Source organism: Felis catus, chromosome B3 (genome assembly GCF_018350175.1).
Source record: "Felis catus isolate Fca126 chromosome B3, F.catus_Fca126_mat1.0, whole genome shotgun sequence".
Classification (NCBI taxonomy): Eukaryota; Metazoa; Chordata; class Mammalia; order Carnivora; family Felidae; genus Felis; species Felis catus.
The window spans coordinates 49757268-49784429 of record NC_058373.1 but is presented as its reverse complement, the minus strand read 5'-3'; the positions used below and the strand labels follow the sequence as shown (position 1 = coordinate 49784429).

Genomic DNA, 27162 nt, shown 5'->3' with positions numbered 1-27162 from the left:
ATTTTAAGAGGAGAAGAGTAACAGGATGGAATCCTTATCTGGAGAAGCTTAGTCCTACTAAGTTGTACAAAATATAATTGAAGTACATGAAAACAAAGTGACATCGTGGAAGGTGACATAGCTATCTAGATATGGTGGTAAGGTCCTAAACTAACAGAGTAGAAAGTCGAAGTAGAAAGTGAATCAAACAAACTATGTGAAGAATAATGCACAACATTTAGTTATTATTAGGATCAGCAAATAAAGCAGAAGGAAAGTTCCATATGGTTATCAATGATTTCAGCTTGGATGGAAGGAAGAATGGTGTTATCAAGGTTGGTTGGAAATGGACAGGTTGCCAGCTGGAGAGGTGTGAGAACACCTTAAATTAATTTTTGGATTTAATGAGGTTAAGTGAGGGAGAAAACATCAAACAGGAGATTCATTAGACAATTGGCAAAGGAGTTCAGCTGAAAGATCAGGATAAGGACTAGAAATGTACATTTAAAAATTAATGAAGATGACAGTTGGCAGGGGGCAGGGGCGGTGCCTGTGTAGCTCAGTCAATTAAGTGTCTGACTCTTGATTTCAGCTCAGGTCATGATCTTGTGGTCATGGGATGGAGCCCCATGCTGGGCTCTGCACTGACAGTGCAGAGCCTGCTTAGGATTCTCTTTCTGCCCCTCCCCTGTTCACAGTCTCTCTCTCTCATAATAAATAAATATTTTTTAGAAAGATTACAGTTGAAATTATAAAACCAAGTATTAGGACAAGAGAGGAGAGAGCCAAGGACTGATATGGGGAGTATCACACAACAAAGAGCTGAAATAAGAAAATGGAGGCTCCAAAGAAGAGTAAGAGTAAACAAGAAACAAACAGTGAACCAAGAAGGTAGACAGTGAAGAAGGCCAAGTGGGAAAGGACTGCAAGGAGGTAGCCAGCTGTATCAAGGTCAAAGACATAGCAAACGGCAAGGAACTGGAAAAAAAATATATATGGTTAATAAAGAGATCATTACGATTCCCAAAATTTCTGTGGAATTATGCTGCAAGATGAGATGACAGGAAACTAAATGAGAAATAAGTGATAAAATGGACAGTACAGTCAAGAAATTTGAGAATAAAATATGAGAAATAACATACAAAGAAGTCAGAAGACCGGTATAAAGGTTGGTTGAGTTTTTTAAAAATTTGTGAATTAATCTCTGGAGGAATTTATAAGAATCCTGAAAGACTCAGCTTTTTATAATCTTTATCAAACTTTTCTGCAAAAATGTATGGATGTATTATTTCAAACCCCTGTAATCAGGAGTTTAAAATTCCTATTTATTGAAAAAGTTTGTGTTTCAATCAATATTAAATCATATTCCCCTGACACAAGTTTTAAAACCTTGTTTTAATAAGCTTATTTTATTTTGATTATAAAGGTAACATATGCATATTGGAAAACAATAGAAAATACAAAATAGTAGGGGCTCCTGGGTGGCTCAGTCTGCTGAGCATCTGACTTTGGCTCAGGTCATCAGTTCCACTTGGGCTCTGTGCTGACAGCTCAGAGCCTGGATCCTACTTCAGATTCTATGTCTTCCTCTCTCTCTGCCCCTCTCCCATTCACACACTGCCTCTCTCTCTCAAAAATAAACATTTAAAAAAATATTTTAAAAAATACAAAATGGTATAAAAAAGGAAAAGATTACCTAGAAATTATTAAACTTATGATATTCATCTTATATTTTAAGTACTTCAAAAGCTTTATATGCATTTATGTGTCCCTTTCATATAGTATTTCAAGCTAAGGATTTTACATGATATTATCAGCTTTGTCACTATTTCATGCTTATCTCCAATCCCATAGATATTTCATAATTTATTGTTTATTCTCGTTACAATATACTTAATTTTATTTTTCAAATTTCAATTAATATTTTAAACAGTTAACTATTTTTATAAGTGTAAATCATTATGTATTTAGAATTAAATTTTGAATAGAATTCCATCATGGAAATACTAAACCCAAAGTCGTGAATATCTAAAAAACATGTAATACCCAAGTATTTCTCCAACAAACGTTTGTTCCAACTTCCACTCCCATCAAAATCAGATTTGAATTTGATTTTTTCACTAAAGCTCTAGCATTAGGTGGTTGTATTTGCTTAACATGTTTGCTAGTGTAATAGGTAATATGAGATATTTCATTGTATATTAATTTGATTACAAAAAAGTTAAACATTTTCAATACTAACTAAGTGAACTTCTCTTAGTGAATTGTCTGGTTATGACCTATATTCACTTATTTACTGGCATCTTAGAGTTTATCGATTTGTATGATTGCTGTACAAATTAAGGGTAGTAACTCTCTATAACATTGCTGCCAACATTTTCTTGATCAATTGCTGAAGATGTCTTTTGACCTACAAATGTTTTCAATGTATTTTCCTTTGTGATTTATTCTTTAAGTCCCAGGAGTCTTTCCACATGCAAATATCAAATTAAAATTTGTCTATATTATATTCTTCTTTTAGTTTGATTTTTTTAACTTTTTAATGTACCAGAATTTATCTTTAGTATGTGATATATGATGAGAATGTAAACTTTTTATCCCAATAGTAGCCAATTCTTCCACCAATTATTAAGTAATCTTTCCCTTTCCTACTGATGATCCTTTTGCCATTGTTATCTTAGTTATATTGGAATTCTGTTTCTGGACCTTTTATCCTTTCTCCCTGACCATGTACAGTCCAGAATTAGACCAATTTAATTACTGCTGCCTGATAAAATGTTTTAACAGCTTATAATAATAAATTTTCATTTTTCTTTTTACATATGTTCTTAGTTACTATTCATTTAATAAGTTGTGATAAAATGATATTTCTCTTTAATAAGTTCTGCTTTTAATAAGTTCTTAGTTTCTATTAGAATTGCATTTTCCAAATGGGCTTTGGATTCTGTTTAAAAAAAAAATAAGCCTTTGGGATTCTAATTAGAATCGCAATAAACCTGTAACTAAATATGCAAATAAGTGACATCCTTAATGTATTTTATCTTAATGTTAGATATATTTTTCTTTATAGCTATCTTTTTATGCCTGAAACAAATTCCATGGTTTTATCACATTTTTAATTAGATTTCAGGATATATATTTACGACATATACACACATACACATTTATTTTGCTGCTTTGATGATAATATATATTGTCATCCAAAATCATATAACTACTTGTTTCTTATGATTTTTATATCTCAAGTTAATTAAAGAAATTCAAGGCAAATAATTTTTGAATTATATTGGTTTTTTTATAAGCATAGTTTCGCAAAAAAAAATTAATGTTGCCATTTCAAAGAGCCACACTGTATTTTCTATTTTGAAATCACCGCCTTCATATAAAATTTTAGACCACTGTATTCTTATTTTGCTACCAATTTAAAAGTAGATTTCTAATAATTAACATGTGGGTATCCTACTGGTTATTGTTTTAAAATGAATATTCTTTATCACATTTAGAAACCATCCTCAAAATCTGAATTATGTAAGAGTTGTTATCATGAATGGGCAGTGAAATTTATCAAATGTTTTTTTTTCTTCAGAATTTATGAGATAATTTTCAGTTATATTTATTAGGATTATAGTTTGAACAAAGTTTTTCTAGTTAAAATAAACTGTACTTGCTGAGTTGCATTTTATCAATATTTCTTTCAGATTTTTATAGTTATATGTACAAACTAGTTTGGTGGGGTTCTCTTTACATACTCTCCATGTTAGGTTTTTATCTCAAGGTTACATACACATAAAATTAATTAGGGAGACTATGCTTTCTCTACTCAAAAAGTGAATTGAAAAAGAAAAAAAAAAGCCTTATAAGCAGACATTATTTACCTAGAAGGCATAAGCAAATCTATAAACTATTAGAATAAGAAGTTTTAGTAACATTGCTGCTTACAAAATCAACATGAAACCTCAACAGCATTCCTTTGCACAATTAATAGACAATTAGGAAGTAAGGAAAAAAAACATTTAAAATAGCAATAAGACAATAAAATGCCTACAAATAAATTCAGTAAAATATTAATTTTATTCAAGGTAGTTAAATAAATAACTGAATAAATGGAGAGAAGTACCGTGCTAATGTACTGTGCAACAGTATCATCAAAGTCCCAATTTCCAAATTAATCTATAAATTAAATGCAATGCCAATCAAAATCTCAACAAGAGACATAATAAAAAATGGCTATCGAAATGGTGCTGCTATTTTATTCTCTATTTGCTATAGCAAAATATTGGAAACAATCATTAATAGGGGAGTGTATGAATAAATAATGATCTATTCATAAAATGACATAGTTAAAAATGAGTGAACTATAGCAACATCTATTAAACCTCTGAAACCATGTTGACTGAAATAAAGATGTAGAATCATACTGATAACACCATTTATAAAAAATTTTAAACCTATTAATGTATATAATTATAAATGCATAATATTTGTGGATTGATCAATAAAAATATAAAACATTTAAGGAATAAGGTCTTAATTTTTTTTAACATTTATTAATTTTCGAGAGACAGAGCAGGGGAGGGGCAGAGAGAGAGGGAGACAGAATCTGAAGCAGGCTCCAGGCTCTGAGCTGTCAGCACAGAGTCTGAGGCAAGGCACAAACCCTCAAACTTCTACTTTAAGTGTTATTCTTAACCTTTCTCTGACATTTTGTCACTGTGTATATTTGGCAAAAACTTAGAGTACCTCCTACATATTGTGTCAGGCACTAAACATTTGTGACCGTGGCAAAGATCTTTTCCTCACAGAGCTTATATTTTGGTAGGCAAGACAGACTAGAAGCACATAAATAATGTATTGCAACATCAAAGAAGTGCTGTGATAAAATAAAAAGGGTGAAAACTCCATCGCCATTTCCTAGTGTTCCAGCTGTTGTAACAAGGAAAGCAGTTCCCCAGAGGGACTAGGTGGGGAGAGGTTCTTAATTGATTATCAAGTTTCTCTCCTTATTTCTTATATTTAATAATTTTCTTGTTTTTCCTTTTATGAATCCTTACATAGTATAAAAACTTCAGATGAACTTCATATCTAGTTTTGTAGACTTCCTCTATAATTTTAATTTTTTTTTCTCCCCAGGATTTATCTTTTTATTCTTCTTTCATTATTGCTAGTGTTGTGTCATTTTAACAAAATATTAAATAGAACCTGTGCCATTGCTAATACCCACAACCCCAAACTCCCAAAATCTCTATAATTAAGAAACTGCCATGAGTATCTTTAAGCTGCTACAAAGCAAATTCTTCATAATCACCTGTTCACACAATAGTTTTTAACTATTTGAATTCACAGTTTTCCTGGAAAGATAGTAACTTGCCTCTCTGTAGCTATTACATTACAAGAAGAGAGTACTTCTGTGTAGAAGCCAGGCATAGATCACTACCTATTTACTTTGATAAGGAAAATCTCCATTGAGTATGTCCATAATTTCATTATTTCACCACTGACTCACCCAATATTCCAACATGAGAACCAAGAGACAAACCTTTGAAAGTTATATTGCCATTAAAGACTTCATTCCTTTTTTTTTTCAAACGTTTAATTTTGAGAGAGAGAGAGAGAGAGAGAGAGAGAGAGAGAGAGAGAGAGAAAGCATGCACAAGTGGGAAAGGGACAGAGAGAAGGGGACAGAGGATCCGAAGTGGGCTCCCTGCTGATACGGACTCCCTACTGATGGGAGCCAGCCTGATGTGGGCTTGAACTCAAGAACCTGAGATCACAACCTGAGCCAAAGTCCAACACTCAACCGACTCATCCGCCCAGGCACCCCCCCAGTTCATCCTTTCTTACTATCTGCCCTCCTGTTCACACATCATCCAAACTTCTGTTCTTTCATCCCTTTATGGAGCTGCTTCATTGTGTGAGGCACAGAGATAGGCGTTCAGAATATAAAACTAAGAAGACTATGCCTGCCCTCATAAATTCAAATCTAATAAGGGATATGTATCTATTTGATATCCATCTGATAGTTACAATAAAATATATTCTTGTATTTAAATGGTACCAATACTCATTACCATGCTTTATACAACACAACTTCTCCAGTCTTCTCTGAAAAAAATATGTATCTATATATAAAATATAAAAAAGGTTCTTAGCTCTTGAATTTTTGCACATTAATTTGTTTCTTTCACACCTGAGAAACAACTTGGCTAGATTTAAAATTCTAGGATCATAGACTCCTTCATAACTTTATAGGCATTGTTCCATTTCCTTCTGAATTTTATTTTGTGAGGAAAAATAAAGGCCAGCTGAAATTCTCTCCCATTTCTTCTTGGATATATTTCTTTACCCCCTCTTCCTCCTTTCTTCCTCTCGCTTTTCTTTATCCTCTTCTTTTTACTCGTCTTCTCCTTTCTTCTCCTTTTTTTACCTTTATATATTTTTTTTGCTTTATTTTTCTGAAACAAACTGAATTGTTTAAAAATTTAGAATCTTTTAGCTCCAAAAATTTACTTTTTATTATGGCTCCACTTTTTATTCTGGTTTCTTCAGGAACATCATTTCTAGTGATAGGCTTTCTCCTTTGAGTCCTTGAGGTATTGTTACCCTTTTCTTATGCTATAGATTTTGTTCTTCAGAAACCCCTTACTAAGTTTCGTATGTTTATTCATTCTCAAAGAAAATGATCTATTCAGGTAATACATTCAGGTAAACCAGTAAGATAAATAGCCACTTCTCAGCACTATTTGGTCACTGATACATCCAACATTTGCAGCTAGGGTGCATAGATCAAATAGTCCCTAAGGCTCTGTTTAGGTCTAACATCCTTTTATTTTAAAAACTGTTCATATTTTTCAATCTCAAAATGTATCTTTTTTTATTTTAGAGAGAAAGAGATAGAGCATGCATGCGAGCAAGGAGAGGAGGGGCAGAGGGAGAGAGAGAATCTCAAGCAGGCTCTACACTCAGCACAGAGCCTGACATGGGGCTTGATCCCAAGAACTGTGAGATCATGCTTTGAGCAGAAATCAAGAGTCAGATGCTCAAGTGACTGATCTACGCAGGTGCCCCTCAGTCCTAAAATATTTCAAGTTCAAATAACTAAACTTTCCAAAACAATTTTTTTTTTCCAAAACAATTCTAAAAGGCTACCCGGCTAGCACAGTGACTTAATTCAAAGATTTGACACTTATTTCAAAACTTATTAATCACTGATGAATTTCACAGCGACCCACTTCAGCATGTTTTAGCTACGGAAACTCACTGAAGTAAAGTAGGAATATGTTTCGATCAGTAATAAGTTTAAAGATAAAGCACAAAGATCTAAGAAACCATATTGTTCCAAGAAGCAAAATTAATTTAAATATACATTTGAATGATTACTATGAAGGTTAATGGGTAAAATACTAGGGAGTTTAAAATAAAAAGTTACCAATGCAAGCTAAATGCTATCACATAAAACCATATAATCTTACATACACATTTGCTATCCATCTATGTAGTATGGTGTTTATCTTTCATTTCACATCTTTACTGCATTTTAGTTCACCAAGATTTTAAATGCCATAAAACAAAACAAAACAAAACAAAACACCAAGACAGAGTTTGCTGTTTCCTTTTTGATGTGACAGAGCTGGGAGGGAAGAAAAGAAGCTATTTAATAAGCATGGGATATAATGTACCCTATTAGCCAGAGATCTGATATCAAATCCCAATTTTTCCAATTAGTGATTTGGACAAGGAACACCTAGGCCCCAGTTTTACTATCTGTAAAATATATACATTACCTGTATCTAATATCAAAGCAAGATCTTATACCTAAAGCACTTAATACAATGTCTGCCAAACATAAATGGTTATATATTATAACCATTATAATTACCCATTATAATTACCATGAACTTCGTCAAATACATATTAAACACTGTGGAGTTAATGAGCAAAGAACAGGGAATAAACAGGAGGAAAGCCCAAGAAGGGGTAAGAGAAGGATACAGGTTCAAGTCAATAAGCCACTTCCTGGTTTATTCAACCCCCATCTTTTTTTTTTTTTAAAAACATATCCTAAAGGTTTTATTTACCATCTTTTATCTACCATCTTTATTTACCATCTTTGATGATGTCTAACAACTTAAGGGAAGTAGGCTACTCTCCCACCCGGGGTCACAAAACTGCCAGCTCTGATATTCAACTGTGACATTGCCAGAATGGTTGTCCCTCATGAAGTCCTCATGCCCCTCCCCCTTTGAGAGTTCCACCCAAAATCCATGGGAACAGATTCAACCCCGCTTCTGAGAGGCTTAGGCGGTTTGGCTAACATATAGGAGTCACTTGAGAAGCTATAATATTTTTCATCTAATATTTTACAAGATGCTTATTGAGGACGTAGGGGTAATTATCGACTTAAAATATCACATGAATAATCATTATTAAATGTTTACAGTATTATTTATTGCCTCCCAGAATATGCAAAAACTATGAAGGATGAGAAGCTACCTCTTTTAGAGTTATAATGGTATATCATAATCTGATAGTAATTAGGATCTTTTATCCTCAAAGCTGCTCTTCTAAAAAGGACTTCAAATAAAGCAAGCAGTTCTTTCATCCTCCACCATGCCAATGTTTATTCACATAAGCTGTACTCATTCCTGAAGTGGAAAGCTTGGTAATCATGACCTACTAATGTTGGTGACAAAGGACACATTTCAGAAGCCCAGGTGTTGGTTTGAGACACAATCGTCTAATTCCTATGGATTTTGAATAGTCAGGATTATGTAACAGGCATAGCCTGTATTTAAATTTTCATTCAGTGCTCATAAAAATTGTTAAGTAAATGAATAAAAACCACCATATTAGGTGATTTTTATATTCCATTCCATGGGAAATGGGATCTCTTATATGCTGTCATTCCCTCTTTGAGAAATAACTGCCTGATCAATATATATTTTCTTCAACTTGAAAATGCTTTTGTTTAATTCCTTTCTTTTATCCTGGGATAGGCAATCAACAGATTTCACTGAATACAGATGCTAGACAATCAGATTCAAGGCTATAGCAAACCAAACCTGCCAGATGGGAGGAAAAGTGTATTGCAAAGTATAACACACATGTAACTTACATCTCACTTAAGTAAGCAACTTCTATAGTTTCAGCACCTGCAAAAGTAGTAAATGAATCAATTCAACCATATGTACACAGTCCCCACTTTACTGAGCAAACTGCAACTCTGCAAAGCAATTTTGCTAATTAATAGGGAAAATTGGGATTTATTCATGACTTGTGAAAACATTTTGTCAAAAGACACAAAACCTTTTACTGTCAGTTATAAATGTATAGGAAAATGAATAGTAAAATACTTAATACACTGTAATTGGAAATACTAGAAACATTGAGAATTAAAGTGTTTTATTTCTTTTTAAGATCTTATCAAGACTAGTTTGAATAAATCTCACTAGTCTTATGAAGACTAGTGAGAACTAGTTTCTTTTCACCACGTGCCTCGGTGGAATGTCCTCCTCCTTCCAAAGTCCGGATCCATTACTGATAATTTATCCTTTCTACTTGCAATGTCATAACATCCCAGAGTTCCTTTAATATGAAGTTTTTCCTCTAGTGTCACTTCCACCAGGACATCTTCATCTCCTTGTTCATTTATGTCATTAAGTTCACGTTCACTGAGTTCCCAGCTGCTTCTCTAGTCTCCCCATTGGTGGTAGTGTCAACATTCCCAAGCTCTGTAATCTTGTCAACTAACTCGTTTACCTTCTCTGCAAATTCCACTCCAGTGTTACCACTTTTTCTTTCTTTGCTGCACTTTCATCTTTGCTGACCGATTCCCTCTTTTGATCATCCATGTTTGTAAAATATGACATGGGTTTATCACTGGGAATCAAGGCAGCAACACACCTACACACCTTGCTGTGTGTAAACTGAACGGATGAACACTACCAGACTTTGAAAGAAGCAACGTAGTTGATTACTGATGACAGATCAGTTATTTATGTTGTGATTTGTGGACTAAAATACTAGCAAGAATATTTGTTCCTTATGCAGTGATACACATTTTCTATACCATGGTAGCTGAAATCTGAACCTGTTTGTTGGGAGAGGGAGGTTATTTAATTAAACCCTGGGAAATGAAATCTGGGCATATCACACTGCAAAGTGAGGACTGCTTGCACATTTAATCAAGGAATTGGTCATTAGTACCTATCAAAAGAATACCATAAATTTATTATATAATTGGAGATAAAAGGTATGAATTATTCACAGAGGTTTCCTGCCCCTATGGAATGTAGTTAGGAAGGAAAAAATCTGCATAATTAACTACATTACCAGGTATAACCTGGTTGCTAGGGAGTGGTATCAACACCTGGCCATGGATGCACGACCTGGAGTCCTAAAGTGACAATCGTGAATAGCATAACTATTAAAGCAATAATGGCAATAATGAAAAACCCTTTTAAACTAGTTCCTTCCTAATTCCATTTGTTTAGGGCTGTGACACTAATGTGACACTTGTATTTTTCATGCCTATGTTTGACTTAACTGAGCAGTAAATTTCACATTTTGTGTAAGAAAAGGAAATGTGTATTTTTAGAGTTTAGTAAATGTTTCCACCCAGGCAGTTTCACAGAAGTGTTCAGGTACTGCTGCGTATATAATTATGATTTTTATTATTATTTTTCTTCCCAATGCAACTGTCCCTATCTCCTTAGGAAACACACACACACACACACACACACACACACACAGCATGTACAAGAAGACTGAAGAAAAGCAGTTTGTAAAAGGGGATAACTTGTATCTGTGCATTTAAACAGTACCTTTTAAGAGGTTTTAGGCAAGTTTCTTAAGCTGTTGTTTTAAAAGAGTATAAAAATTTTCCTCCAAATAAGGACAGCAGACAGAAACCCAGTTTCCTTGCTAGAATTTTCTATTTTCTACCATAGAAATCTCTCAAATTCTATAACAACACAATTAAAGACTTTAAATTACTTGGTGATTAGAAACTCAGACGAAGAAATGACACCTCCTGTTGAGTGCTTTGATGGAAGGCTTTTGCACTTACAAATACATTAAATCAGTAACTTGCCTGACCATCATTTCATGATGTTTACTGTGGGAAGAAACCAGCCACTGCTGCATCACTGCTCATAGAATACATAGAAGATGATCCGTAAAAGTTTTAACCACAAACCCAGACACTGATCGGGCTCTGATCCTTAGTGAAACAAGAGGCAAATATGCAATTTGGATGAATTTTCCATGTTGCTCAGAGGCCTTTTCTCATCGACTGTGATTTCAACAATAGTGAAAAAAACAGACAAAAAATTTTTATTAATCAAGAAAACTCATTTCACCAGATTCTCGGTTAATAAAACATTTTACATTATAAAGAGGGAGTTTTCCCTATTAGACATTTGAGGGCTCTACATATCTGCTATCTCTATTCTATTCAACCCAGAAAGTCTTAGTGAAGAAAGGAGAATTCCAAAGTTTTTGGGCAGAATGTCCATCACTCTGGAGTTCTTTACTTAAAGTCCTTGATCTAGATAATCATAATATCCATAGATTTTTTTCCATAATTTTTGTATGTGGGCATTATGCATGAATCTTCAAGGAATTTAACAACTTTGAAATATTCTCTTATTAAGAATTGAATTATTATCATAATAAACTTGAAACCATTTACTAGCAGCTGTTAAATCCAAGACTCAATATAGGCTATATACATTTTTTAATTATCTCTTTTTAACCTCACCGCAATGCTGCCAGGTAAGTGGTTTTATCCCTGCTTTAAAAATAAGAAAATGAAAGTCCATGGAATTTTAATTAAGTGTTATCTCAGTGACTGAGAGCATCTTCATAATCAAAGCAGTCTGATTCCATTGCCCAGGATTTTATAATATTTGAGGAAATCACAATTGCAGATTATTTATAGGACAAAAAATGAGAATATTTTTGTAGTAGAGGTGTTTGGACAGGGCTTCATAGGATAATGGATAAAGGGTATTCCCAACATGTGGTTTGTCTTGGTGAAAACATGAAGAAAGTTTTCAAGAATTAGGCTCATGAGAACAGCATGGACCAACAACACAGATTAACTAAAAGATCATCATAAGCATCCTAGGAGGGGTGCCTGGGTAGCTCAGCTAAGCGTCTGACTCTTGATTTCAGCTCAGGTCATGATCCTAATGGTTTGTAAGTTCAAACCCCACATGGCGTTCTGCACTGACAGTGCAGGACCTGTTTGGGATTCTCTCCCTCTCTCTCCCCCTCCCCTGCTCACATGTAGTCTCTCTCTCTCAAAATAAATTTAAAAAAAAAAAGCATCCTAGGAAAGCACTGGGTTTTTAGGACTCAATACATGGTACAGTGAGAGGTAGGCGTGAGTCTTTCCATAAGAGAATGTAGTGATGAGAATGATCCATCTTTTACTCAAATGAGAAGAATTATTTCTAAAAATAAATCTGATTGTGCCACTCATGGCCAAAAACTTAAGAGACTTCCACATGTGTTCTCATGCTATCTCCTTTAGCCCCTTTATCTAAAAGATGAATTTCAACTCAGCCTTCAGGACCCTCCTTCAGGATTTTCTCCCTTGTAAAATCCATAACAATAATAGTGGTTAAGTAGTGTCTTTATTTTAAGCTCTACTCCTCCTCCCAAAGACTGTCTCATTGTTCCACAAAACAAACTATTGGGAAAATACCAGAAGCATTTTCATTTAAATTATGAGCAAATCAAAAACGTTAACTCTGTTAACCAAAGTCCCAGCAGGAACTGAGGGACTGAGGTTAACTGAGATTTTTTGGAAAGGATTTAATAAAGAAAGTATGTAGAAAGGAATGGGCAAGGGATATAAAGAAACCAAAAGGAATAGTGAACTATTGAACTACTCCTTGCATTAACAGTAACAAGAGAGGAAGCAGCAGCTAGAACCAGGAAAAATATTGTCACATAGTGAGAGCAGATGGAGGGGAACTGTGATATTTGGTTGTGGGATTTTGCCAGCACAAGGTGAACCCACAGGAAGGAGACTAAAGAAAAAAAAATACCTGAACTCTCTCCCCTCCTTTTCATGTCTTGCCAGCACTTCCCATTGGCCAGACCCAAATAGACACTAGAGTGTAGAGACATCAGTGAAACTGTCAGCCTCTGAGGGCAGAGGGCAGAGGGCAGTGTGGAGAAGGGTGGAAAATAAATTTGGAGAGTCAAATGAAAGTTGACAAGCACATCTACTTTTAACATTATCATGGAACCGTGAATTTAAAGAGATAGTCCTGGCACATTCTGTGGCTGGTTGTCCCCCCATTTTGGTCAGGTCATACTGTCTGCTAAGGAAACCACTAATTCAAAAATGAAATGACCAGCTTCCTAGCACTTCCTAGGTTTAGGAGTATTTGTCTTGGAGTTTTCTTCCCTTTACCAGGTAAAGAAAGCATTTCTTATCCTCCCCTCCCTTTCTTTGTTTCAATCCTTTTATTATCAGAGGAATGGGATGGGCGGGGGCAGGGAGTGAAGTTCTTGTGGTGAACTAGCTCTTAGCAAGTCCTGTTGAGAGGTTCTGGCCTGAAAGTGATTCTCTGAAGGTAGAAATTGGAAGTCTCTTAGAACTTTTATTTCCAGCTTTGGTCATTAGCCATTTATTTTTACAAAAAGTTAAGATTCTGTTAATCTCATATATTGCATATGAGAGGATAAATTGTTAAGATCTCTATGGGATAGTTCATGGATTGGAAGAACAAGTATTATATGCATACTACACAAAGCAATCTAACGATTTAATGCAATCTCCATCAAAATACCAACAGCATTTTTCACAGAACTAGAATAATCCTAAAATGTATATGGAATCACAAAGACCCTGAATAGCCAAAACAATCTTGAAAAAGAAGAACAAAACTGGAGGCATCATAATCCCAAATTTCAAGATATACTACAAAGCTATAGTCATCTTAACAGTAAGGCACTAGAACAAAAATAAACACATAGATCAATGGAAAAGAATAGAAAACCCAGAAATAAACCACAGCTATATGGTCAATGTTTGACAAAGCAGAAAGAATATCCAATGGGAAAAAGACAATTACTTCAACAAATGGTGTTGGAAACACTGGACAGCTACATGCAAAAGAATGAAATGAGACCACTTTCTTATACAATATACAAAAGTAAACTCAAAATGGATTAAAGACCTAAATGTGTGACCCAAAACTGTAAACATCCTAGAAGACAGCACAAGCAGTAATTGCTCTAATGTTGACTCTATTAACATTTTTCCAAATATGTCTCCTGGGGCAAGGGAAAGAAAGCCAAAATAAACTATCAGGACTACACCATAATAAAAATTTCTTCAGAGTGAAGGAAACAATCAACAAAACATAAGAGCAAGCTAGTAAATGGGAGAAGATATTTGCAAATGTCATAGCTGATAAAGGGTTAGTATCCAAAATATATAAAGAACTTACACAACTCAATACCAAAAGATAATAATAATAATCCAATTAAAAAATGAGAAGATATGAATAGACATTTTCCCAAAGAAGATATATAAAGTTATGAATAATAAGTATTCTTTATAGTTTGGCTATAATAGCAAAAGATTGGAAACCAAATTATGTTTCACTAAATTATGATATATTCATATAATGGAATAAAGGTCAAACATTATTTTAAATGTTTTAAATATTTTAATGTTTTAATTATTTGTAAACCTTTCAGTGATTTATTTTCATGCAAGTACTCATTAAACAATTACATCATAGTTAGTGCTGTAATATCCGAGGGTATATTAAAGAACAAAGGATAGCTTTATACATACTGAAATGGAATCATCTTAATAACATAGTTTTAGGTGAAAAAATAGGGGTAATCCTAAGGATAGAACATGTGCTCCTATTTGTGGGGAAAAATATGTATGTTCACACATGTTAATAGATGTGTATATATTAAGAGGTTGGTGTTATTATCCCTTTTTTACAAATAAAAAAAACAGACTGGAGAAAGTGTCACATTCTGATCAGGGAATCATTAGTGATATAATTATGATTTGAATTCAAATGTATCTGACACCAAATCACAGGCACTTTCCAGTACAGCAGGTTAACCCTTCACTAACCTTTACCAGGGGAGATAGACTATGCGTTTTTATTCCATGAATAGACCTTGCAAATATACATTATAGAACTTATCACACTATATTGCAGCACTGTGTTCATAGGTTGGTCTCTCCTGGACTGCTTCGGACTTCATGAAAGCAGGTGTTCTACAGAGCCATCTTGGTGGCCCCAGTGCTTTGGCATGGCATTTTGTAGAAAAGCTCTTACAGGAATGAAAAGCAATAATACATCTTTGTCCATAAGCAACAAATAGAGCTTAATTAAGTGCTTAGTAAGGCAACTGCAAGTTCTTTTAATGGTAATCCTACTATACTAGCAAGGTATCTTATGATATCTGTGGACCATATGAAAGTTTAGCTCAGTGGGCTCAAAATGATTATTCCAAAGCCTCACATCTCCATAGCAAGTTAGTGAACATTTATCAATACCTATTATGTGCTATTAATGAAAAGAACCATTCATTTCCATGAACACACTTTAAAGTCCCTAATGCAGAAAATGTGTACGTCTATTATTAAAGTAGCCTGAAAGTTCAAGCCAGTAAATATCTGCTTGTTTGCAGGTCGCCCCTCGAAAGATTCAGTGGGTCAGATTTCTGTTCATGTGGACATCACCACTACCCCAGGAACTGGAGAGCATAAAGTCACTGTAAAAGGTATATATTGAGTCCAGATACATCAGTCTAGTAGATTTTAACCTTTGTAATAATATAAAAAATACAATTTTTTCCTGAGATTTATTTTTAAAAATATTTAATGATTTTAGGACATGCTCTCAATTTTTTCCTGAAACCAGAACATTTGATCTAAAACTGAAAAAAATCAATGGCACAGATATTTAGCCTATATTATCTGAAATATCTAAATGGTTTAAATACACTGTTGATTACATGTCAAAACTATATACATTGAACATTGTCTCTAGTTGATGCTAGAATATACATTGAAGATTGCTGCTATGGTCGGCTCCTTAACCTGTGAAATTTTATATGTTAGGTCAGTTTATGCTTACTGATGAGGTTTTGGGGAGATGGGGGTTTGTGGGGTCCAGAGGCAAAGACCAAGAAAGAATTCTTGAAGAGGTCTTTGGTGTAAAAAGGTGATTTTATTAAAGCACAAGGACAGGGCCTATGGGCAGAAAGAGCTGCACTGCAAGTGTGGGGGTGATCTTTTTATGGAGTTGGGGGAGATAAAGTCAAGTAGGAGTTTCCAAAGAGACTTTCACATGCTAAAGACTTACTTCAGGCCTGGCTATTGTCAAGCTAAGGTGGTTTTTCCCTCTAGCAAGGCATTAACATTAAGACAGTAGGGAGTTCCTAGACTTGGGCCTATTGATGGGATTGCATTTTCCTGGTTAACTGGTGGAGATGCCCATCAGTTTAACCATTTGTGGGTTTTTTTTTTGTTTTTTTTTTGGATTGTTTGTTTGTTTGTTTGTTTATGTCCTTTCTTGTTTTGTTGTAGCTGGGAGTGTCCAGGAATGTCATATGTGTCCCACCTGGGGAAGGGGTTCTGTTAGCCTGCACTTTGCCCTCAGCTTTCCTCAAGCTCTCTCATCATTACTATTCACATTACTTACCTATTTACTTCTTTTTCTACGTGATTTCCAAAACTTTTTTTTTGTTTTTTTTTTGTTTGTTTGTTTTGGTTTTTTTTAATGACTAGTTCAGTCTATTGGTTTTACACTGCAAAAAATACAATCTGAACGCTGGGTCATTTTTAAGGTGAAATTTAATGGTTAATATTTTGCTCAATAGAACCATATTCTCTATTTTATATCATTATAGACTTAGTCACATTATCCACCTTACTAAGAACCATGTCCTTCTAACACATTTAAAACTGCATTACCTAGTGTATGTTTGCATTATAAAAGTAACACTGCTATAGTCTATAAAAGATTATGTACGGTATTGGTAAGGGGGAATGCCTACCTACACATGTCAGTCTTTAAATATTTTTCAAAAATATTTTGAGTCTATTTATCAAATGCCCAAAGTTTTATGAAACCTCTACTTAACTATTTTAATTATAATATACTTTTTTAAAAGATTTTCAAAGGATGAACAAAAGTATACATATGAGAATCTACACTGAAGAATTATGATGCCTGAAATTAGGAAACAGCCATAACATTTACAATAGGTGACTGGTTAAATACAGAATGGAATATCCATATAGTTAATTGGAACATATATAATTAATGAGAAAGCTATCCATGATAGACTTTAAATATATATATGTATTACATAAATAATATATAAATTATAATATTATAATATATATGTATACATATATGTATACATATATATATATATACACACACATACACACACACATATATATATATGACTATATTACATTGATCCCATTCTGTATATAAAGTAATTAAATACTGAAAGTATACGTACCAATGTATTAAGTCATTTACTCTTACTGATAAAATTATAGACTTTATCTTAAAGTATTTTTTATTTTCTGTATATTTTCTAGGTAGTTCATGAACATGTCTTCATTTTTCATATGAAAAACATCACATTTTTACTTAACCAATAGAGCTTAATTAACTGAGAGGAATGATAACATTTCAGTAGTAACAAATGACATTTGAATTACAACTAATTTTTTACCATACCAATGCCACACAGCTTAGAGCTTAAAGCTAAATCAGGTACATTCCAGAGAGTAAATTGTTTGTTCTTCAAGGATATTTTCTTATCAATGGAGTAAGGGCACTATCAAGTTCAAGTTATGGTTTGATACATCATTTTTTTAAAAGTTTACTCTGAGGACCAAAGGGGAGGCTAAGATTTCACACATTTGTTTGCTAACATTTAGTATTCCTTTCCTTTTTGGTTTTTAGTGATTGCTATTAATGATCTTAACTGGCAGACCACTGCAATGTTCAGGCCCTTTGTGGAAGTTTGTATACTGGGACCCAACCTTGGAGACAAGAAGAGAAAACAAGGCACAAAGACAAAAAGCAACACATGGTCACCCAAGTACAATGAAACATTTCAATTGTAAGTCCTTACCCGACTCATCTATTCAGCCAGGCAATAGCTATTGTACATCTTAAATGTATTGAGGGGTTTAGAGTAGGAATGGCACTGGGCTTTGCTAAGGAAAGCAAAACGTGTAGTTTTAAGTATTCCTGTTGATCTCTCATCCCTGGCAAATTAAGACAGCTATGATTTTACTTTCCTCCCAGTGCTCAACAGCTGTTCAGTGTCTACCATGCATCAGGCCAAATTCTAGGAGTTTGGTATATATAACAGGAGGTCTCTGTTCTCATGGAAGTTACTCTCTAGAAGTGAGGAACACATGGTAAACAAATCACAAATAAACAAAAAGTTATCACTTGATAGTGACTACTACATAGAGAATTGAAACAGGCTGATGTAATAGATTGGTTGATTGGGTGCTTAGATTGGATGTTTGCAAAAGCCCCTCTGAGCATGTGGTGTTTAAATTAAAACTTGTAGGGGAAAAAGAAAGAACCAATCATGCAAGGATGTGGGTTGAGAGCATCTCAGGCCAAACCCAATTGCTAGTGCAGAGACTAAGGTGGGAGCACACCTGGCATATTTAAGAAATAGTATATGGTAGGCGAGGGAATGAGATGAAATGAGTTTGAAGACTTGACCAGAGTACAGGGACACAGGACTTTGCAGTCAGGGTAAAGAAGACTAGATTACATTACAAGTTTAATAGGAGGCCTTGAAGAATTTTCAGATAAGAAAATGAATGATCTCATTTATATCTTTAAATGATTATTCTGTTTGCTGTATAAAAACAATAATTATAGGGAAACAAGACCAAACATGTGAAGAGAAGTTCGAAGTCTATTGCAGTAGTTCTGGCAAGAGGTAATACTGACTCACCAGATGGTAGTAGGAAAGTGGAAGTAAATAGTAGAGAGATGGAAAGAAGAGGAAAGATTCTAGGTATGTACTGGAAGTAGAATCTATAGAACTTCCAGTCGACTCGAGGTAGCACATGAAAGAAAGAATATATGATTAGGTTCCTGAAAACATTTAATTTAGGATAATTCAAGATAGCCTTATTACAAAGGAATTTACTAGGATATGAGAATGGAAGGACTATAATCAATAGTGATGTAATCCGAGGCCAGGATTGGCCAGGTTATTCCCCCTACTGTACGTGAAGGAGAGGAAGACTGGTTACTAAAACTGGGAAAACAAAAATTTCCTATGTCATCAGCCACCTCAAAAAGAGTAATGGCCTTCTAGGGATGGGCAGTATCCTAGAGGCAGCATCAAACAAAAGGAGCCAGGGAAATAGACTCTGACCTTATTCTCATCATTACTTCTGATTTCCTGAAGTGCCTCCCTTGTGGCCAAAACCAACTAGAAGCCTCAGTATGAAGAAACTTCATTGATATAATCCTTACAGGTCAGCATTCTATTGCAAAGTACAACGAGAAGGATGAAAAATATATCCAGTTGAGGCAAATGCAAGTATCTGGCACTGAATGAAATCAAAGATGACCTCTAGGTTTTTTGCATAAGCAGTGGATAGACAGTGATTTACTGAGATGAGGGAATCGGGACAAGAGATGAGGAGATCAAGTAGTGTTTTAAGTCTACTAATTTGGAAATGCCTGTAGTACATTCCAGAAGAGGTATCACATATATTGTTGGATACAACTTGAGAATCATCTGCATGTAGATGTAATTGCATGAATCTAGATGAGCTGAGCTACAATCAAAGAGAGGACACCGCACCAAACCTTGCGGTTTACATACACATGCACACATGCTTACCGAAATACTTTCTCACTGGTTTGGTCCTCTTTGCTTGTTTGTTTCACATTCTTAGTTTCCCAGAGACTTTTCAGCACACTGAATTCTGAATACTAAACTCTGTTACCACTCATTAAACTTAGCTAACCTACCACATCTGTTAAAATGGCTCTAATAGATTAATCATATCCATAATACTTCCTAATAAACCAGCTCACAAGATTCCACATATCTATCTCTCTAAATTATATGCAAATTTTGATTAAATTAAGTTTCTAGGAATTACTTGAATCACAGAACATTCAGATATAACACTGTGAGGTACCAAGACCATGATTCCGGGAAAAAGACAGCATTATGATACATTTTAATTCTTCAGAAGATCTGGTTCCTATCATATTCTGCACTTCTATACTTACTCATCAGGCTTCCAGTTTCTTTCACATTATTTCGGCTGTGTCTAAAGTACGTACACACTTCAGTTATCAGTGTTGCCAAGAAACAAAAGTTTGACTCTGCAAATGTTTGATCTAAAAAAAGTCACCTAGAAAAGGAAGGGATTTGGAAGCTTCTACTGCTGAGGAACAGATGTGCATTCATTAGAAAGTCAAGGATATCTGAGAATGAAGTAAAATAGGGGCAGGGGAGGATTATTCTCAGTGTATTACCTCTTAGCCTTCTTCATTATGTTCAGTTCTGCACTGCCAAGTTGTTATTAGTGGAGGACACCCTCAGCCCCACACTTGACAGGTGTCTAACTGTTGCCATCAGAAAGAACTGGCATTGAAGCATCACGCTCCACTGGAACTGATTTACTCTGGAGATTTGTATCTAATTTGGCATCTTGTGAATAATCTTATTGTCTGTGTTAGCTTGATAGTCTGTGTTGTTTATTCCCCAGAGAAAAGGCTCCTAGATATAATAGTATATCCAGGAGCCTGAGGTAAAGAAAAGAAAATATAACTCATGTTGAAATGGCATAGAAATTCTTGCAAGAACTACCCTTTACCTTGGCCAAGCCCCCTAATAACCCCATCCTACCCCTCTATCAGTGAGAAGACCATGCCTCCAAGAATTAAGTATAACAGATTTTAATTAAAGTTTATATTAATATGTTCAATATCAAGATAGTAAAGTATATTCATACTGACTTCCTATTTTTATCTAGGGAAAGAAATTTTTAAATTAGACTGCTAAGTAATATCTATGTAAAAACAATCTACATAAAATGTAAATGATATTTACATCAGAATTAAAACACCATGATACTCTATTTGCCAAATAGTATTCTGAGGAATGTATAAAATTTTCAACAATATTTTAGAACCTTATTGATCCCTAGGTGAAGTAAAATTTTTGCTCAAAATTCTCTTTTTTAATCCACATAGCATTCTAGGTAATGAAAACCGGCCAGGGGCTTATGAACTTCATCTATCAGTTAAAGATTACTGCTTTGCCCGAGAAGATAGAATTATCGGAATGACGGTAATTCGGCTACAGAACATAGCAGAAAAAGGAAGCTACGGGGCATGGTATCCCCTTCTGAAAAATGTCTCCCTGGATGAAACTGGTTTGACTATCCTTAGAATACTCTCTCAGAGGACCAACGATGATGTGGCTAAAGAATTTGTAAGACTGAAATCTGAAACCAGATCTGCTGAAGAGACTGCTTAAACAAATACTGCAAGATATCATCTTCAAGAATTCATAAACTATAACTGTTTGACTACTGCATGCATGTGCAAATACATGGGAATGTTTAATAGTTCACTATGTTTCAGTGTTTGCCAGTACTCAGTGTCCACAAAGTATGTGGAAAACTTGCTGAACTTTTTATACCAATTCTGGTCTTTGGGAAATAAATGTTCCATGAAGTGCCAAAATTATGATGTAAAGTGAAATATCCAGCATATCTTTTAAAATGTTTCATTTCATTACCAGTTCTCATCCTTTAAACATACTAAAACACAACTAGGTGTTTTGTTTTGTTTTGGTTTTGGTTAGTCCGTTGTCTTTTAAATTAGCTTATATTGCCCATAGATCAGAAGGCATTTGTTACCCACATTCTGTTTCATTTAGACTTACCTCATTGTAGACGTCATACAAAGAACTTTTTCTATCATAACTAGAAATACAGTCACTTCTAGAAAGTGTTTGTAATTTTATAGTTGCAGATCTATTGTGATGATTTTTGCATACAAATTAAAATAGAAAAGGTGGGAAATATTTTATGCTGACCAGTTTCCAACCTTTCTGAAATATCACTGTGAAGAAATGCTATTAAAGCAAACTTATACAAAGCAATGCTAAATAGAGTTTGTTAACAATGTTTGATATATTGACAAAACTTTGTTCTTTAAAACTGCCAAGGTCACATCACATTTGTAAAAAAGGTAAGTTGATGCATTTGCCATCTAGCACTATGTCTTGGCTTTACCAAATTTCATTCTTTAGAAAGTCATTGGATTAAGGGTTTAGAAATGCAATGGAAGGTTTGTTTCTTCAAATTACCTATAATAAGTAACTATACTGTTAGTGTTTTCCCTCTGACAGTTATGACTATCTCCTTATTTATTTAGCACTATAATCATTTAATTGCTTTTTTCTTTTTAAAACTAGTCAACAATTTGTACTGAATGCAGCATTACTATATATTGCACTGGAGCAAAAATACATGTCTTCATCTATTTAATGAAAAATGTAAAATAAGGTCTGAAGAAATTGCTTATAATTTTGTAATTTATGTTATTTATGAGCACAAAGGCATAAGATACAATAAGAAAACAACTTAGTACAGCTTGGTACATAAAAAATAACTAGATTGGATTTTCATTATGAAATAGTTTATGAATATTTGCATTTTCTGTGTTTTTATGGTTTGACTTTTTAGAGTCTGTATCTAAATACTTGGCTGTACAACAGTACTTCGTAATTGTACTTATGGTCATAACTGTTAGTGGACAACATACACATGCAGAAACAAGAATCTGTTACAATGATTGTGTTTTGTGAATAAGCTGGTCTGATATGCTAAGGACAGATATGAATAGTATCATGACTCTCAGAACCATTCTGTTACTGGATGTGAAAACACATACGGGAGACATCCACTATTTCATGTTAAATTGTTAGGCAATTGCTTTGTTAATGACTTCTTCAAACGCATAGTACAATACTATCCTCTGGCATATGCATTAATAAATGGATGTTTATTGAACACACATAACACTGTTGTATTTTCTGCCTTTTTATTTCATTTATACAGCATAATTTCATTCCTTAGGAAGAAAAACCCCAGACCCTTTTTGCTGGATATAACATAACACTTTTCACATTATATGATTCTACTCGCTCATTAAAATTTGAGAAACTTTTTCCAGGAGTTGTATTCATGGAAACAGCTACATATTACAAGATCATGACACTGAAAATAAGGAAAAACTTAGGTATCTATCTACCTCCGTGTTTCCGAATATTGTTAAGTCCCATGAGGAGAATACAACATCCAACATAAAAACAAGCCACATTCTTAAAAACTTATTATAAACTGTTTTATTATTTTGAATGATTAATTCTAGATTTATCATACAGTGATTTTACAGAACACTGACCTGAGCTTTTCAGGAGTGCACTGTTATAAAGCACGATACTCCTGAAGAAATGGCAGTCTGAGTTCGTATGGATCACTTTAAAAAATTATGAGCTTATTATTTTTTCCTAGTATTTGTTTAATTGAACCTATTCATTCTGTCTTTTAAAAATATATACATATAGGGGCGCCTGGGTGGCGCAGTCAGTTAAGCGTCCGACTTCAGCCAGGTCACGATCTAGCGGTCCCTGAGTTCGAGCCCCGCGTCAGGCTCTGGGCTGATGGCTCGGAGCCTGGAGCCTGTTTCCGATTCTGTGTCTCCCTCTCTCTCTGCCCCTCCCCCGTTCATGCTCTGTCTCTCTCTGTCCCAAAAAATAAATAAAAAAATAATAATAAAAAAAATAAAAAAATAAATAAAAATATATACACATATATCAAATGCTAATGGTGACATTGTGAATTGAGTCTATTTATTAATACACAAAGTACAGGTAGTAATTTAGAAATAGTTCTAAATTCTGCAGGCTTTGTTGTTTCTCCCAAAACACCAAGCCTGTTGTGTTTATGTACCCAAAAACACTGAAGTTCTTAGCGACCACTGTCAACTGTAGGATCCATTAAAATGTGTGGCAATTTATTTTTCTTATTGTAGATAAGAGACAAAGCTCTGTTACTCATCTACAGTTAAACTTCACATTAGAAGTTCTTAAAGAAAGACATGAAAATCAAATTTGGCCAAAATGAAGTACTTAAAACCATAACAGAGCACTTACTATTTAAAGGAGTTCTGATGAATGATCATTTAAGTAATCAGATGTCCCCATCACTACCTGCTCTAATTCATCTCTTTCTAGGATAATTTATATATTGAATTTCCCTTAAATGAGGTACATTTATAAATGACAATTCTAGCTTAATGTTTTTCATCTGGACTTTTTTAAAAAAATGTTTGATGCGAGCATTATTTTCTCCTTTTCATTTCTCTAGCTTATACAAAGGCATGACTACACTATCTTTTTGAAGTAATAGAATAACATTAATCTTTACACTTAAATAATAAAAGAACAATCATTTATACGGGATTCAGCAACTATCCCTGGACAGCTGTCTGATTCCCTTGTTAACCACGTGCAGTACTCTTGGACACACCAGGAAAGAGACTGTCTTGCGTGGCACTACCTGTGTTTATCCTCACTCCAGCTCTTTGTCTGAAATAGCTGGCCCTTCCTTGCTCTCCGACTCCCAGCCCTCACAGATTGATGATGTCTCTGTTTGAGGCTTCCTCTGTTTTCTTAAAATCAAAAAGGCTGCTGCTGTTTGTTTTCTTAAAATAAAAAATAGGATATATGGCTTAATGGGGGATAAATTCCAGTTTGTAAATATCACATTAAATGTATTCTCAATTATCCTTTTTTTCACATGACAACTCTGAAATCAACATACATTTTATAAGCAATGGCACATTATATTTCACTTGATGTTTTCCTCCTTCAATAGTTTATAAAATAATGCATAATGAGATGAATAACTTCTTAGAAACAGGAAGTATATTTACAAAGATTTATAAATGGAGAGAAAGAAAGTAATGATTAGTTACTGATTAAAAAATCACATCGTGTATGTTTTAAATTGCATATACTCTGTGGGTATACATTTGTGTTTTGACATATTCATAGAATCATGCTTGTTGAATATTTTTCCATTTATATTCAGGAGCTATATTGATCTCTAGTTATCTTTTCTGGTAAAGTCTACGTCTTGTTTTGGTATCGGGCTGTGTATGGCCTCCTCAAATGAACTGGGAGTTGTTCCCTCCATTTCTACTTCCTGGAAGAGATTACATAGAACTGATTTAAATGCTCCCTTAAAATTTGGTACAACTCAACACTAAAAACATGTGGATCTGGATTTCTTCTTTATTGAAGTTTTAAACAACAAATTCAACTACCTTAATGGATATAAAACTATTAATGTTATCTATTTCTTCTTGAGTGAGTTTAAATTTCTCTTTTAGGGAACTGCTCCATTTTACTCTATCAAATTTATGAACGTAAAGTTCCTAGAGTATCTTTAATTATCCTTTAATATTTGTAGGATCTATACTGATTTTCCCTCTTTAAATCTTTATATTGATATTTTATATCTTGTCTCTTCATTTCTTGTTCAATCTGGCTAAGGATTTACCTATTTTATTCACCTTTTAATAGGAACAGCTTTGAATTCATTGATTTTTCTTGTTTTTCTGCTCTGAATTCCACTTTCTTCTGTTTTTGTCTTTATTATTTTCCTACATCTGCTTGATGAGGACTTTTTTCTTCTTATTAAAGTGAGATATCCGATTATTAATCTGGTACCATGTGTCTTTTAAAATGTAAGCACTATACAACAAACTTTCTTCTAAGCACTGTTTTAGATTTATTTCACGATGTTGATATGTTTTATTTTTTTAAGTTTAAAAATATTATCTAAATTCCCTTCTACCTTCTTTGATCTATGGGTTACATTTTAAATGTCTTATTAAATTTCCAAATATTTGAGAAATTTTCCAAATATTTTTCTGTTATTCATTCTAGTTTGATTCCACTCTAGTTAAAAAATAATTTTATGATTTCACTTTTTTAAAGTTTAATACTATTTGTTTTATTACCCAAGATATGCCTGGTGAGTGTTCCACATGCACTAGAAAAGAATGTATTTTGCTGCTATTGGGAGGAAGTTCTATAATCAAGTCTAATTTATTGGGAGTGTTCTTCAAATCTTCAATATTCTACTGATTTTCTGCCTCTTCATTCTATTAGTTACTGTGAGAGAAGTGAAGTCTTCAAATATAATTATGAATCTTTCTACTCATCTTTTCATTTCTCTTTTGGTCTGTATATTTTGAAACTCTGTTGTTAGGTATATACACATTGTGATGTCTTCTTGGTGAATTTACCCTATTGCATAATGTCACTGTTTTCTCCTGGTAGTTTTCCTTGATTTAAAGTCTATAATAACTGATATTAGAATAGCTTTATTTTAATTAGGGTTTAAGAGGTATACGTTTTTTCCACTGTTTTTCTCTTAAACTATCTGCATCACTATATTTATAGTGTGACACTTATAGACAGCACATGTGTGCATCATTTTTTATTCCAATTTGACAATCTATTAATTGGTATATGTACCACTTTACAGAGATAATTAATTGGATTTTTTAAATTGCAAAAATCCTGAGCTGAGACAGCTGAAATAAAAAGACTTTAGATGCACTGGTCTTTTGCCTTCTTTACAGAAAGGCATTTAGGCTACAACTTTGAAAGATTATTACACATTAAAGCCATAACTATCTACATTGTTATTTCCTGGAAAAATCATAAAGTTTAAGAGCTAAGAGGAATTGTGCAGATCATTTAATCAAAATTCTTCACTTAAGATTAAGCAACTGAAAGAGAAATGTAATGACTAGTCTAATATCAGCCAGCTAATAGCCTAATGGGAACACGGAACACAGATGAGCTAATTCTCCTAAAACTATTTTCTCTTCTCCACCCCAGTAAATTGTCTGGGGCACTTCTTATTTCTCTAAGACTGGTCCTCATGGGTGCTCCTCAGAAAGCAAAGGGATCAATTTGGGCCAAATTATGATTATATATCAAAGTGGTACCCAAATTAGTTAATTTTCATATTTGTTGTAGCTATGGTATTTAATGGTTGAGTAGTCTATTAAA

General features: G+C 33.9%; 1 protein-coding gene and 1 long non-coding RNA gene across 3 annotated transcripts in view; one reads left to right on the top strand and one right to left on the bottom strand.

Moving 5' to 3' along the window:
- The window catches only part of UNC13C (unc-13 homolog C), a 675102-nt gene extending 652013 nt beyond the window's left edge, over positions 1-23089 (top strand). For both annotated transcript variants that reach the window (XM_045059288.1, XM_019832393.3), the window contains 3 exons: positions 15661-15753; positions 17961-18120; positions 21252-23089. In XM_045059288.1, the coding sequence (XP_044915223.1) occupies positions 15661-15753; positions 17961-18120; positions 21252-21537 (539 nt within the window). In that variant the 3' untranslated portion in view covers positions 21538-23089. The remainder of the gene's footprint in view (positions 1-15660; positions 15754-17960; positions 18121-21251) is intronic.
- Positions 1-27162, bottom strand: part of LOC123385930 — a 181544-nt gene that overhangs the window by 68288 nt on the left and 86094 nt on the right. The window lies entirely within an intron of this gene.